The 15531-nt window shown below is 46.6% G+C and overlaps 2 protein-coding genes across 2 annotated transcripts in view; one reads left to right on the forward strand and one right to left on the reverse strand.

Annotated features, from left to right (window-relative positions):
- The window catches only part of SLC30A3 (solute carrier family 30 member 3), a 56602-nt gene extending 45864 nt beyond the window's left edge, over positions 1-10738 (forward strand). The window contains exon 8 of the mRNA XM_063440766.1: positions 9852-10738. Coding sequence (XP_063296836.1) covers positions 9852-9997 — 146 coding nt within the window. The 3' untranslated portion in view covers positions 9998-10738. The remainder of the gene's footprint in view (positions 1-9851) is intronic.
- A 2221-nt stretch (positions 10739-12959) lies between these two features.
- GTF3C2 (general transcription factor IIIC subunit 2) overlaps positions 12960-15531 on the reverse strand; it is a 118716-nt gene continuing 116144 nt past the window's right edge. The window contains exon 19 of the mRNA XM_063441884.1: positions 12960-13997. Coding sequence (XP_063297954.1) covers positions 13779-13997 — 219 coding nt within the window. The 3' untranslated portion in view covers positions 12960-13778. The remainder of the gene's footprint in view (positions 13998-15531) is intronic.

A 15531-nucleotide genomic window follows, 5' to 3' on the forward strand; every position in this document is an offset into this window, starting at 1 on the left:
GTCTCCCCACCCATAATAGTGTGTTTTATTTAATTTTTTTTTTCTAACCTCAGACCTTATATTTCAGACTGGGCCCCTTAAAACAGCATTAACACCTAGCACTCCCAATCAACCAAGTCCTGCAGAATCTTCTGAGCAGAGGTATCATCTCGGGAAGTTGTGTAAAAAGTATATTTTAACTGTATGTATAATGGGATTATGTGTCACACTAAGGGGAGGGGATGTGTGGGTTGCACCCATGATACTATTGGTTATTGTATGCATCCCCCTGGGTGTGGCCTGTATGTGTACACTTGTAATAAAAAGCAGGCTGGGTGTTCCAGTCCTCAGTTCTTCTTGACCCTTCAAAACGTAGCCTCGTCTCGTTATTGGAGGGAATTGCTGTATCACACTGGGGATTGCTATGCTCTGCATATTCCCCTGAGCTTTAATCACTTAGCTCTTTTAAAAGCTTGTTCCGGATACGCTCTCCTGGAGGAGAGGTCTTCCCCACACGGTCCTGGAGGACAGAAGCCGATCCAGGGTGGAAGGAAGACGGCGCGGCTCCAGTTAAGCTACGGCGGTAGTGGAGTCTGAGGTGGTTGTGGTGTCCAGTGCGGTGCTTGTGGTCCTCGGCGCAAGCTAGGAAGCGTCCATCAACGGAGGGTACTCGGTCGGAGTACACGGAGCTCCGTTACACCACCTTTGACCTCTGCAGCCACTAAACTACTTTCAATTACTTCCTCTCTCGGGCTATCGCAGTGGGCAAATTCTCCCACCCATGTAGCTGGCAATACCCTTGACCTAATCTTCACTTATGCATGTACAGTATCTAATATCTGCAACACTCCACTCTCTGATCACCACCTCTTATCATTTGCTCTCACCCAACAACCTCAGCCTAACCCCCCACAACTCAGGAGGGACCTTAATTCTCTTGATGTCCAGCAGTTGTCAGCTGACATTGATTCACGACTGCTGTCCATCCCTTCCCTCTCCTGTCCTTCACTGGCTATCTCCACGTATAACTCTGCTCTTACATCTGCCTTGAATGCTGCAGCGCCACTCCAAGCAAGCACCTCGAGGAGGACCCGCCCCCAACCATGGCATACTAAATCAACGCGCTACCTGCAAAGATGCTCCCGTTGTGCTGAACGCTCCTGGAGGAAGTCTTGCACACAATCAGACTTTCTCCATTATAGATTCATATTGTGTTCATACAGTGCAGCCCTTGCTGACAGTCCTATTTTTCTTCTCTCATTAGTTCATGTTCCCGCAACCCCAGGCGTCTGACACTTTTAATTCTCTTCTTCGCCCTGCTGTGGCCACCCCCCAAACTAACCTTACTGCTGATAACTTTGCATGTTACTTCACTGACAAGATTGAACAGCTAAGAAAAGAAGTCTCCCCTCCTTGCCTTTCTGTTTCTCAACCACACATAAATCATGCCTTTCCTACCCTTCAGACATTCTCCCCAGCTACTGACCAAGAGGTGTCTGCTCTTCTTTGCTCCTCTCGCCCCACCACTTGTCCGCTCGATCCTGTCCCATCTCACCTTATCAGATCTCTCTCCACTTGTCTCGTGCCTTCTTTAACACACATCTTCAACTGCTCTCTCTCTTCTGGCATCGTCCCTGCTGACCTTAAACATGCCACTGTAGTACCTATACTAAAAAAAACATCCCTCGACCCATCCACCCCCTCTAACTAAAGTCCCATATCCCTGCTCCCTTTTTCCTCAAAGCTTCTGGAAAAACTTGTCTTTACCCGTGTGTCTCATTTCCTCAATTCCAACTCTCTCCTTGACCCCCTTCAATCTGGCTTCCGCCCTCTCCCCTCTACAGAGACTGCCCTTATCAAAATGACCAACGACCTAATCGCAGCTAAATCCAAAGGCCACTACTCCATACTAATTCTTCTTGACCTCTCAGCGGCCTTTGACACCGTTGATCATGCTCTCCTTCTTCAAACTCTTCAATCGCTTGGTCTCTGTCCTCTCGTGGTTTTCCTCTTATCTCTCCCAACGCTCATTCAGCGTCTCTTTTTCTAATGATACCTCCTCCCCACGTCCTGTCTCGGTTGGAGTCCCCTAAGGCACTGTCCTTGGTCCCCTTCTATTTTCTCTTTATACTGCCTCTCTTGGCAAACTTATTAACTCTTTTGGATTCCACTACCACCTCTACGCTGATGACACCCAGCTATATCTCTCCTCCCCGGACCTCTGCCCTGCCGTCCTGCAACGTGCCACTGCTTGCCTTTCTTCCATCTCTGACTGAATGTCCTCCCGCTTTCTGAAACTCAATCTCTCAAAAACTGAGCTCCTTGTCTTTCCTCCTCCTAATACTGATCCTCCTCTTTCGCTCTCCCTTCAAGTTTGTGGTACCAACATCAGTCCATCCTTGCAAGCGTGCTGTCTTGGCGTCATACTTGACTCTGGTCTCACCTTTGAGCCTCACATCCAGCATGTTGCCAAATCCTGTAGATTCCATCTTAAAAACATAGCCCGCATCCGCCCCTTTCTTGCACCAGATACTACCAAGGAGCTTGTCCATGCTCTAGTAATTTCCTGCATGGATTATTGTAACCCTCTCCTGATTGGTCTTCCCAAAAGCCGTACTGCACCCCTACAGTCCGTAATGAACGCTGCTGCTAGACTGATTTTCTTCTCTAGTCGTTTCTCTCACACCTCACCCCTCTGCCAGTCCTTACATTGGCTTCCTGTATGCTATAGGAGTCAATTCAAGGTACTAACTCACACCTATAAAGCACTGAACAACTCTAGCCCCTCTTATATCTCCTCACAGATCCATAGGTATGTCCCTTCTCGGTCTCTCCGCTCTGCCCGTGACAACCTCCTGTCCGTTGTCAGCACCCGTATGGCCAACTCGCGCTTGCAGGACTTCTCGCGGGCGGCTCCCTTCCTATGGAATAGCCTGCCTACCGCCATCAGACTCTCCCCTAGTCTTGCATCTTTTAAAAAGTGCCTTAAAACCCATCTCTTTAGGAAAGCTTATGGCCTCCAAGACTAACCCTTACCTCACATACCTGTCTCTTGCCCTCTCCTAAAGGGCAGCCCACCTTATTTGATTTCAAATTCCTGTCCTAATGTGTTTTACACCCCACCTCCTATAGAATGTAAGCTCGATTGACCTTCAACCTATTGTTCCTGTAAGTTTATTTGTAACTGTCCTATTTATAGTTAAATCCCCTCTCATAATATTGTAAAGCGCTACGGAATCTGTTGGCGCTATATAAATGTCCATAATAATAATAATAATAATAATAATAATAATAACAATAATAATAACAATCACATTGGGGATTGCTATACTCTGTATACTCCCCTGGGTTCTAATCACTTTGCTCTTTTAAGAGCTGTTCCGGTTATGCTCTCATGGAGGAGAGGTCTCCCCCACACGGTCTTGGAGGTCAGAGGTTGATCCAGGGTGGAAGGAAGACGGCGGGATTCCAGTTAAGCTACGGAGTCTGCGGTGGTTGTGGTGTCCGGTGCAGTGCGGAGCTTATATTCGTCGACGTCAAGTAGGAAGCATCCATCAACGGAGGTGCCCAGTCGGAGTGCCAGGTGATCCGTTACAGTTGGTAAATGAAGCCGGAGGATTATGGCAGTGTGTAAATACATCCTACAACATTTAAACTAGAAGGATAGAGCTGTAGAAGGAAACAAGAAACTGAATTGGTCCATGTTGAACAGTGCCTGGATTTCGGTGTCTAATTGTGAGACCGTTGTCCGTACAGGGCGAAAGTGGAGTAGTCAAATGGCTGGATGTACCACCCCGCTGTTGTTTAGCCCTGTCAAAGGAACCAGAGTAGGGCCCGATGGGACACTCGTCACACCGAAAATAGGGCATAGTTGAATGGGGTATATAGGTCCATGTAAGTGTGAAGTTCTGAAGATGGTTACCCACCAAAATAGGCCCTCAGCAAAGGGACCCAAGACTCGAGGTCAGAAATCCTGGCATCAATACGAAGAGAAAAAACAGCTATCTTCGTTCAGTGCACAATGACATTTCTGCGATGCCTAGTATGCATATAGAACATAAGGCTCTTTCTCCAACGACAGACATATCCAGGGGGCAGTTTTTCCAAGGTAGGATCCGTGCCGGGGTTCAAGAACTTTGGATGGCTTAACCTGAGCAGACTCAGTGCTTGATCGATACCTTTTCGAAAGGTCGCCCCCCGACCTTGTGAAGTTCGTGTCGGTCTTGATGTCGAACTCTGGGGTAATTTGGGCCACAACCAAATCCAGTCATCCATCTTCGTCTTCAGATGTCTTCCTCTCACTTCTCCCAAAATAGCTAATGGGTAGGGAACACAGTATTGCCACGGGCCTCCGGTCTGTTCCCGCACCTAGCGTGTACCAGTACTTCCAGACCTGGGGATGTGAGTTGTGCTTGCGAGATAGTGCATGTCTGCCCTCGAAGGCATCAGAATCTCCCGCTAGGAGAGGCTGCCTGAGGAGGTTGTCCATAACGGCATAAATAATAATAGCATTGTGAGATTGCTTGCTCAGTGCAATGAATGTTATAAAATTGAATATATATCTGGAATATTTGGGGCTCCCCAGTAAGAGTAAAAACCTCCAGGAACAGTAAGCCAATCATAGGAGCTGTGACAGCCAGATCAAACAGTCCATATTCTGCCTGATAGGGTACCAGGGACCATTAGAATCTGATGGGAGGTTCTCCCCCGTAATACCTCTTCCGCCAGGAGGTAGAGTGGGCCGGGCAACGAGGGTCAATCGGCAAGGAAAGCAGCGATATGTACTGTAAGAGCTGTAACATCAGCGGTAAAACCACAGTATGTAGAATAAATATCAATAATGGGCTGTGTTCATTATTATTATAATAATTATAATGAGTTTGTGAGAGGGTCGCACCCTCTAATAATGCAATTAGTCTCCATATCAGTATAAGAGGGCCGCACCCTCTACTAATGTAATTGGTAGCTATATCAGTATTAGGCTGAGTGTATGAGAGGGTCGCACCCTCTAATAATGTAATAAGCAGCCATATACTATAGAATGTAAGCTCGTTTGAGCAGGGTCCTCTCCAACCTATCAGTCCTGTAACTTTTTTGTAATTGTCCTATTTATAGTAAAGCTCTACAGAATCTGTTAGCGCTATATACACCCTGTTCCAAATTATTATGCAAATTATATTTTTCTCATTTACCTAAATGATTGATGTAAATAACAGTCAGCATAATTCTCATGTTATCAACTCTTAAGAGTACAGTTCAAATTTTATTGAACAAACCTCCTAATGATCACAGTATTTTTTTTAAACATAAAAAACTTACAATGCACCGTTCCAAATTATTACGCACAGTAAGTTTCAAAACACTCTATAGGTTGTAAAGAACTGAGAATTGTCATTTGTTGTGTTTGCAGCATATTTACTGAAATCAAAAGCTATTTCAATCAAACTTATAACAACATTCTAACTTTTTAAACATTTTAACAGGTCACGTTACCCCTTATTTGATAGAGGCTTCACAAGTCTTGCATCCATTGAACTTGTGAGTTTTTGGACAGTTTCTGCTTGAATTTGTTTGCAAGATGTCAGAATAGCCTCCCAGAGCTGCTGTGTTACGATTGCCTCTGGTCTAGCAGGAGGTTGGATCGCTTGGATGTCCTGGTTCCCGAAGTCAGAGAGTCGAACGATGCTTCAAATCGGTAGAAACCTGTAAATGTAGAATCTCCCACTAGCTATAGTAAAGCTAGGATTCCCGGATCCCTACAACACGAGTCGAGGCTGCGAGTTGAGGGTAAAAACCAACTGGCTTTACTGGCACACAAGCATGGCAATTTATGCAAGTCCCCAGGTCCAGGGACAGCCCCCTATGGACCTGGTGGGATACAGGTACAATGCAACGAGTCAACCAATCACAATACATTGTATCTTTCAAACTAGTACCCGCCCAGCTTGGAGATAATGAGGCCAACGGTTATACAATCTAATTATCTCCAAGCTCCCAAAAGACCATGCTTTATTGTGTCCTAGAAAACAGCATAAAAATACATAACTTTGGAATTATTAACAACATATAGTCCATTCCACGAATTGTTCGGTAGCTCAGATCTGGATGCATCAATTGTACGAATTGCGCCCAGATCCCACGAACAGAACGGGAGATTTCTGCTATATAAAGTCCTGTTCGGCAGTTGGATTGTAGGACCTTGATGGCGGCCATGTTTTTAGGTCCGTCAATGGACAGCGGGGCCTCAACTCCGTACTTATGGAGCGGAGGACGGGTAGATAGTCATACAAATCCCCGCTACCAGTCTGGTTGTCCCGGCCGATCGGGACACGAACGGAGACCATCCGGAAGGGGTACTTAACCTGCGGTTAACCGCAAAATGAACGTTCTAATCGATGCCACACGCCAGAACGTAGGTGGTCCCCCATTCGTTAGTCTTTCAGTAGTTTCCCTTCGGGGAATTGAGCACAAATGGAGGGTCCCCTGGGACCGTCGATTAGCTTGTGGTTAACCGCAGACCGCAACACCTTGTGCGGTCAATGAGCGGCACACTCCGCTCGCCGGGTGGTCGGCCATTCGGTACTTCGAAGGGTGACGCGGTTAAGTGGTGGCACACGCCAAAGGTCGGGTGGTCCATTGTTCGTACCAACGAACAAGACTTTATAACAGTTTGTGTAATCCGTTCGTATGAACTGAATGCCGGTAAAATAGGGTTTAAATGAGAAAAGGCAAAATATAACAATAAGATGGGTCTTTGTAACATGCTGTTTGGATGTAAACTGCCTCCCACCCTCATAGATATTTTGCTTGAGGATGCTCCAAAGGTTCTCAATAGGATTGAGGTCAGGGGAGGATGGAGGCCACACCATGACTTTCTCTCCTTTTATCCCCATAGCAGCCATTGATGCAGAGGTATTCTTAGCAGCATTAGATGGTGCATTGTCATGCATGAAGATGATTTTATTACATAATGCATAGTTCTTCCTTTTATACCAGGGAAGAAAGTGGTCAGTCAGAAACTCCACATACTTTGCAGATATCATCTTTACACCTTCGGGGACCCTAAAGGGGCCAACCAGCTCTCTTCCTATGATTCCGGCCCAAAACATGACTCCACCACCGCCTTGCTGACGTCGCAGCCTTGTTGGAACAGGGTGGCCGTCCACCAACTATCCACTACTCCATCCATCTGGACCATCCAGGGTTCCACCGCACTCATCAGTGAACAGGACTGTTTGAAAATTAGTCCATGTATTTTTCTGCCCAATGCAGCTGTTTCTGCTTGTGAGCATTGGTTAGTGATGGCCGAATAGAAGGTTTATGCACAGTTGCAAGACTCTGGAGGACTCTACACCTTGATGTCCGTGGGACTCCAGAGGCACCAGCAGCTTCAAATATCGGTTTTCTGCTATATAATGGTATTTTAGCAGCTGCTCTTGATCCGATGCATGGATCTGGCAGAAATCTTCCTCAATGTGCCTTTATCTGCACAAACCCGTCTGTGCTCTGAACCAGCCACAAATCTCTTAATAGTGCGATGATTACGCTTACGTTTTCGTGTAATATCTAATGTTTTCATACCTCGTCCAAGGCATTGAACTATTTCACTCATTTCGGCAGTAGAGAGATCCTTTTTCTTCCGCATATTGCATGAAAATGGTGCTCTGCTTAATATCGTGGAACACCCTCCTTTAGTAGTTTTTCCTTAAATTAGGCTCACCTGGCAATATAATTATCACAGGTGTCCGAGATTGTTTTTAGTGATCAAAAGAGCCCTGAGACACAATGCCATCCATATGTTAAACTGAAAAATAAACTATTTAATCTTCGTGACACTTAAATAGAATTTGCATAATAATTTGGAACAGGGTGTAGAGAAACACCGTGCCGGGACGGAATTCCAAGGCATAAGGAGTAGTACACACAGGCTGCATGAGTAGGCCCTAACCTGACAGGGGCAGGCAAGAGTCCGGTGTCCCTGGAGGAGAAAATGAAAAACAGATCTATATGTGGGTAAGGAAATGCAGAAATGCATTCTCCAGGCTATAAAGGTACTGTAATGGATCGACGGACACCCCGACTGGGTACCTCCGTTGAAGGATGCTCCTAGCGCTTCCTGAGGACTCCAAGCACTGCAGCAGACACCACAACCACCGAACCGGAGAAGCATACGAATACTCTCAAGCATATGAATGCTGTAAACAGCTGAACAGGAAAAGCATTGAATCAGCTTACACTCCTGGCAATCAGCATACAATCCAATTCCCTCAATAACGAGACGACACTTCGTTTTGAGGTCAAAGCAGAACTGACTGTACTGGCACATACAGCCTCTTTTATTCCCAATCCACAAACATAGTACAGCCCACAGGGTTTTACAGAACAACCAATCAATCTGTAAAATATACACAGACACTCCCACACAAAATCCTACCCTCTGCCTGTGATATGATTACTGAACACAATAGTTAATATAATTATCACAGGCAGAGAAATACAGTTTTTACCAAATATTAATAACTTCCAAAATATACATGCCACAAACATAAAACAAATTTTTTTTAATACATTTTCAGAATCAGCATGCTTGAAATATACACACACTCAAAAATCAGGGCAATCGGTTCAGGGGTTAAAAAGTTAAGGGAAAGTCCTATTTGACCAAATGAAGCATGGCTTTTCTGCCCAAAACCAGTACTACAGAGTCTTCTATCCTGGAGATAATTGGGAAGTAATCCAATTATCTCCAAGGACAGAGGCAAAACTCCATTAGCCACATGGTAGCAACATATAATAAAATACAATATGCCCAAATACTGTATTTAAAGGGATAAATCTCCCAGGGGCCATAGTCAGCAGGCAGGAGGCGGGCAAACAGGCTTCTCCAATGTCCAGAGGCGAGGTTGGTTTCGCCACAGGTACTGCAGCATAAATAAACATTTATCCATTAAGGGTTGATGTTGTTTTGACTTCACATATCCATCCTTGATGGTAGTACGCCACTCATGACATCATCCTTGGAGAGACATGAAGACTGTCTCAGGAATTAAACCCACAACTCTGAGGTGCCTGGGGCCGAGCTATTGCCAGAAAGCCCTAAACTAGAGAAAGAAATCTACCCGTGCCTGAGAGCCAGCACCCGCCTCACGCGGTGTCCCTGCGTCCTATGAGGGGATACCCATGGGGAAGGACCCCCAGCTGGGGGAGGGACAGAAGCACCCACATGGGCCGCAGCAAATGCCGGCCGAAGCTCGGTAGGGGAGTTAAACTCCGGTCGTTGGGATCGTCCCAGGAGGCCAAGAGCAAACACGTGGGAGGCAGCTAAGAGGGAGCCTCTCGAGCAGCGAAAAAACCCACAACGGGGAAAAAACTTAAGACGGCAGTGATAGAAAACCAATCATAATACTGCATGCACACCAGATTATAGGAAAATGTAAACTGTGTACAGGAAAAGAATAGATGGAGTAAAAAGTGGAATAGTCAACCAAAGAGCCCCAGTGGCAGTAACAGGGAACAGAATATGGCAGGGGGGAAACATAATAGATAAAGACAAAAAACAATCCCCCAAAATAATCAAAAAGCAAATTAGAAATATAGACTAAATAAAATAAAGTAAATTGCCATTCCAGTGTCTCCCACAAGAGCAGGAAGCAGTGGTACTCTGGCCTGTGCTGATGTGGAGCAGCAAAGAAAGAGGATGTTATGTGTAGGGAGGGGAGTTTTATTGTATCTAACTTTTTTCTGATTGGTTGTTTTTCTCTCTGTGTTAATGTGCTGCTGTGGAGTTCTAGTAACAAGAAACATAAGCAAATATGAAGCCTCCTCTCATGTTGGTATTTGCTAATTTCCGAACTCTTTTCTTTTGTCCATAGATGGAAGTCATGATCCAGACACAGTCCTGAGAGAAGCCACTGAAGTCCTACAGAGTAAATTCGACTTCTTCATGAGCACAATACAGGTGGAGAAATATCTGGAAGATATGGGGGATTGTCCACAGTGCCAGGACCCAATGGGCTGATGGTAATGCCCCTCCACACCTCGCCATCCATTCCCAAAAGCGAAACCAGAGAGTGAGATGAGCTTCTGCAGATTGTGAAGGCCAAAGTTCAGTAAGCAATCATATCTGGAGAGCCCTGAACTTGTTGTGGATGGGCACGGTTTCCTTCCAGTCACCCAGTATCCAGGAGCAAATAGTTACAGAGCAATTTTCCTCTCCTTCCACTAAAATTATCACAAGTGAAACTGTAAGGTTCCCACACTTAACTAGCTGCCAGAATGTGCATCAAACAGTATTAAAATATGGAAGACATGTCATGTAGACCGTGACAACAGGGAGATATAATGCTAGTGGAAGTGCTGCTATTTGCTAGCAGACATTAAACAGTGCTAGGGACTGATTAAACCATGGCTACACCCTCGGCCACGTTTCACAGTTTATCAAAATAGGTGGACCATGGTATTTGTGGCTTAATAATGGGAGAAAAACGTGAAAAAGTATTTCCAACCCCAGAGCAGGTGCCCAGCAGGCTCCAGCGATGCACACCAAATGTTAATGTATATGAGCCGGGCTGTTTGTTGATGCATGTTGTGTATACCCGTGTATGTAGGAATGTCTGAATCTCAATGAGACGGTTAATCGTCACATTAAGACTTTTAATGCAGTACATGGGTTTAAAATACGGTGGTAAAGTCGCTACACTGTCTGTGACCCAGTAATTAGAAGAGGTTAGTTTACAGAGAGCAATGTGGGGAAGAGTCAGAGGGCACCATGCTTCCTGCCAGGAACACTTTAATATGGTGTGCCCTGTATCCTGCCCACTCTCCTTGGTATTAAAATATGAAAGATATAGAAAGATTACTTACCTCGTTTCCAGCGCAGCTGATGTCTTCCACCATCTGCAACAATCTAAAGTTTCTTATAGAGAACAATAGATTGGAGCTATGCATGCGCAGCCAAACCCTGCACTCCACCAATCGTATGCCGACATTAACAGTACTTCGAGATTCGAGGACAGAGCTTCGCTCAGCTCTGGAGAAAGAAACGTCTATAGTGGCCGGAGGTAGCTTTAACCTTGTAATGGAAACTGCCATATCTACAAAACTGTAAAGTCTTACATTGCAGAGTTAAAAGGACAAGACCGCTGCACCTAGACCACTTCATTGAGATTATTGGTCTGGATTAACTGCTCCTTTAATATAGACACACAAGAGCCATATTTTGATTACAGGAACACTCCAAGTACAGTAGCTCTAATAGCAAGAATCTCTCTCCACCCAGCTAAACCCAGCAGTGCAGGGATTACACCATTTGTTAAAAGTGATCAGCTGACAAAGTCAGCCACATGAGCTGGTTCTGCACTGCAAGTCTTAAATCAGCTGGAAGAGAATGGCCACTCGGATCCTTCATACTCTGCCTTTTTCTGTGTTGCTATCACTATAAACCCCGCTCTAGTCCCATGTACACCCTTTCTGTATTGCTTCCTATATATAGATCTCTGTATAACACCACGTATTGCCCAATATGCTCAGTAACTATCACTAAATGTAACCCCATCACAATGTTCAATCGCTGCAGACTTGGTTAGAGCTACACTAGTAGCACAGAAACATAGTAGCAGTACAATCTCCATGGACAGCAAGGAAACGCTCATGTTGATTACTCCATGTTTAGAAATTTGTGCCAAAATGACACTTTATACAAATCCTGGAACATGGTCTCACATTGAACACAGTACAACTGCTCACAGTGGTCGAGGTGATGTCTCTATGTCTGAGAAGACATCATCTGCCTGGGGGCAAGCAGACATTTATTAAATGGAAGGGAGGAAGAGACATTTTAGTCCTCGTCCATCATCATCGATGGCCGCACTGCTTTCTGTAGCTGTGCCACACTCACTCTCTGATTCCGCTACTCACTGCCAACTCAGCCTTCTACCTACATTCCAAAGTGATCATGAGGTCCACTCTCCACCGTGAAACTGTAATGTGTGCTCTGTCCTTGGTCTGATATTGTATAATGTCCTGTGTTGTGTGTATGTCTCGATGTTTGTACATGTCAAGTTTGCCAGTGGCAGGTCCTACAAAGAATAGTCCAACAATCTGGACTTTATTTAACAGCCGAGAAGTCAACAGCCCAGGGTAACTATTTAGGCTGTAAAAAGCATCTTGGACAGTCTTTCCAAGTTGACTAGTTTGGTCTATATTTTGAAACGAGGCTGTGAACTCTGGAATTCAGCAATCTGTTCTCCCAATCTGTCTGTGGCAGAACATGGTGGGTCTGGGAACCAGAGCCTGGATTAAGATTCCATTAGAAAATGTCAAGGGTCTAAACAAGCCTTCAAGAATCATTGTAGGGGTTTGGAGTCTCCATTTTAAGAAAACTCCAAAGAACACAGCATTACCTTTACCTACAAAATGTGTGGTCTCAACTACAAGCCCCTTTTTCAATGAGGCAAACAGCGATAAAGGTTGCATGGCAGCTACAAATCATTTTGTTTTGGTTGGTTTTCAGAGTAGATTAAAGTCTGGATTCTCCCTGTCTCTCACTGTACATGGGGAGTCCCTCCCTCCAAATTAAACACAGATAAGTAGACTAGTGGATTCAAATGGCATCCTTACTGCAATGCCGGCTGTGTCTGCAATACCCAAGAGGCCACTGGCTGTGTAAGTGGAGTTTGTGAACATGTTGTCTTGTTACACTGTGACTGTTTCTGTCTGTAACACACTGTGAGTCCTGTAATGTTCTTTTTAAATTAAACACGATGAAAGCTCGCTATTCTGTGTGTCATTTTGCAGTCAGCATCCACACTGACCCCCTCCCCCAGCCCTCACACACACAGGCGGCCCCCAACCAGCTTTGAAATGGATTTGCAAACCCTGCTGGTTCTTTCCCCACAGGACCCAGTGATCTAGCTTTTGGGCAATATGGAGAGCAGATCGGAACCAGATTTGATATCAGTTGAAGCAGCAGCCAACACACATTTCATTATAAAACATAAGATTTTAATAAACAACATGATGACCCCCAGGTAGCTCAATATGAGCGATTATACAGAGTGACATACATACACCAGCCATGCCTCCAGCGACACGGCCATACATATACTGAGCACAAACACCACAACTACCTCCAGGCAGCACCCTCAGCATGCTACTGCTATTCTGAATCTGTCACATGACTAATTCCCATCATCCACATATCATCCTCAATTAAGGTTATTGGGACTAAAAGCGTGGATTTATTGTGTGACCACTAACCCTCTGAGTGTCAGAGAAATGCCCAGAGCACGGCAAGTTTTGGTACTCAGAGGCCTCCGCAGTTTAAATGTGTGCAGGGCTGGTTCTCCAATCTCCACTGAAGATGGCTCCAGTGCAGGAAGCTGGAATTCTGTGTGAGGGACAGTTGGAACTTCAGTTACATCCTGGCAGCTTTAAAAATAACTATTCCATAAATAGAGAAGTAAAGGTTCCTGCCCAGACCAGGGTGAAGAGCAGTACAACAAAACTAAAAATTGGTTAAAAAACAGGAAGTCTGACGTATAAAACTAGACGCTAACTGGGCAGTAAAATAAACAGATTTATAATAGAACCCATTCATAACAAAAGTTCACACAATTAATATGATGGTTGGTAAGGCCAAGCCCTGAGGACCCAGTTTGTCACAGACTGGGCTCCTCTGGTTAAAGAGTTTCCTAGACACATGGTTAGCCGTGCGTCACTCAGCAGGCGGATGAGAAGGCTCTCTTTACCCTGCACACGGAGGCTCTAGCAGAGCTGGTGTAGGAGCAGATCATCAGTGTCTATATCTGTACAATGCAATGCTGGACCTCGGGGCTATAATCGAACTCCCGAACCGTGTCGGCTTCTTCAAACTTTGCTTGGAACTGTGCACTCTTCTCCTGAATGAATTTCTCAGCCACGGAGGAGAAGAGGCCTTTGACACAGTGAAGTCTAATCAGGCCAGAGTGGCCCCCAGAGGAAATCCACGTGTGTGCATCAAGATTTGGGCAGAAACGGACCTGGAGGAACAACAGGAGAACAGAAACAGCATGTTAGTGTTACCCAGTGATTGGAAACATCCCAAAGTAGATTGGGATTCACTAAACATTAGGTACAACCCGCATAAACTGCCTACAAGCGGGGTCACTGCATGGCTGTACTGACTGAAACCTGCACACAGCCCCGCATATAACCATTCAAACTAGTCTGCACCTCCCACCCCAGGGCGGCACCGTGTGAACCCCTCCCACCCCAGGGCGGCACCGTGTGAAACCCTCCCACCCCAGGGCGGCACCGTGTGAAACCCTCCCACCCCAGGGCGGCACAGTTTGAACCCCTCCCACCCCAGGGCAGCACAGTTTGAACCCCTCCCACTCCAGGGCAGCACAGTTTGAACCCCTCCCACTCCAGGGCAGCACAGTTTGAACCCCTCCCACTCCAGGGCAGCACAGTTTGAACCCTTCCCACTCCAGGGCAGCACAGTTTGAATCCTTCCCACTCCAGGGCAGCACAGTTTGAACCCCTCCCACTCCAGGGCAGCACAGTTTGAATCCTTCCCACTCCAGGGCAGCACCGTTTGAACCCCTCCCCCTCCAGGGCAGCACCGTTTGAACCCCTCCCCCTCCAGGGCAGCACAGAGCCTGTCCCACACATCAGCAGTGCTAGTAAAAGCAGATGTCGGGGCCCACCTAATGGTTTCTTCTAAAACGCAGTCTTTATTTGGAACACACTTGAGAAAGATTAATAAATATTAATGTAATGCTGAAACGTTGTCTCCATGTCTGTATTCCAAATAAAGAAACCACCCGGTGTGCCCAGATATCTACATTTACCACCATTGGATTATTAAAGGTAATTGGCCCTCCATGTCTGGAGCAACCTGGTAGTAGTGCCCCCCTTTTAATGTGTGTGCATCATTCTCTCACCTCTCCTTCAGCAGGGCAACACAGACAGAAGACACTGCAGGGTGACACAGACAGAAGGAGCTATGGGACACGGAGACTGTCCCTCCCATTGCAGGGCACACAGCCCCGCATATAACCATTCAAACTAGACTGCACCTCCGACTCCAGGGCCGCACCGTGTGAACCCCTCCCACCCCAGGGCCGCACAGTTTGAACCCCTCCCACCCCAGGGCCGCACAGTTTGAACCCCTCCCACCCCAGGGCCGCACAGTTTGAACCCCTCCCACCCCAGGGCCGCACAGTTTGAACCCCTCCCACCCCAGGGCCGCACAGTTTGAACCCCTCCCACCCCAGGGCCGCACAGTGTGAACCCCTCCCACCCCAGGGCCGCACAGTGTGAACCCCTCCCACCCCAGGGCCGCACAGTGTGAACCCCTCCCACCCCAGGGCCGCACAGTGTGAACTCCTCTCACCCCAGGGCCGCACAGTGTGAACCCCTCCCACCCCAGGGCGGCACAGTGTGAACCCCTCCCACCCCAGGGCGGCACAGTGTGAACCCCTCCCACCCCAGGGCAGCACAGTGTGAACCCTTCCCCCTCCAGGGCAGCACAGTTTGAACCCTTCCCCCTCCAGGGCAGCACAGTTTGAA

Source organism: Pelobates fuscus, chromosome 2, assembly GCF_036172605.1.
Source record: "Pelobates fuscus isolate aPelFus1 chromosome 2, aPelFus1.pri, whole genome shotgun sequence".
Taxonomy (NCBI): Eukaryota; Metazoa; Chordata; class Amphibia; order Anura; family Pelobatidae; genus Pelobates; species Pelobates fuscus.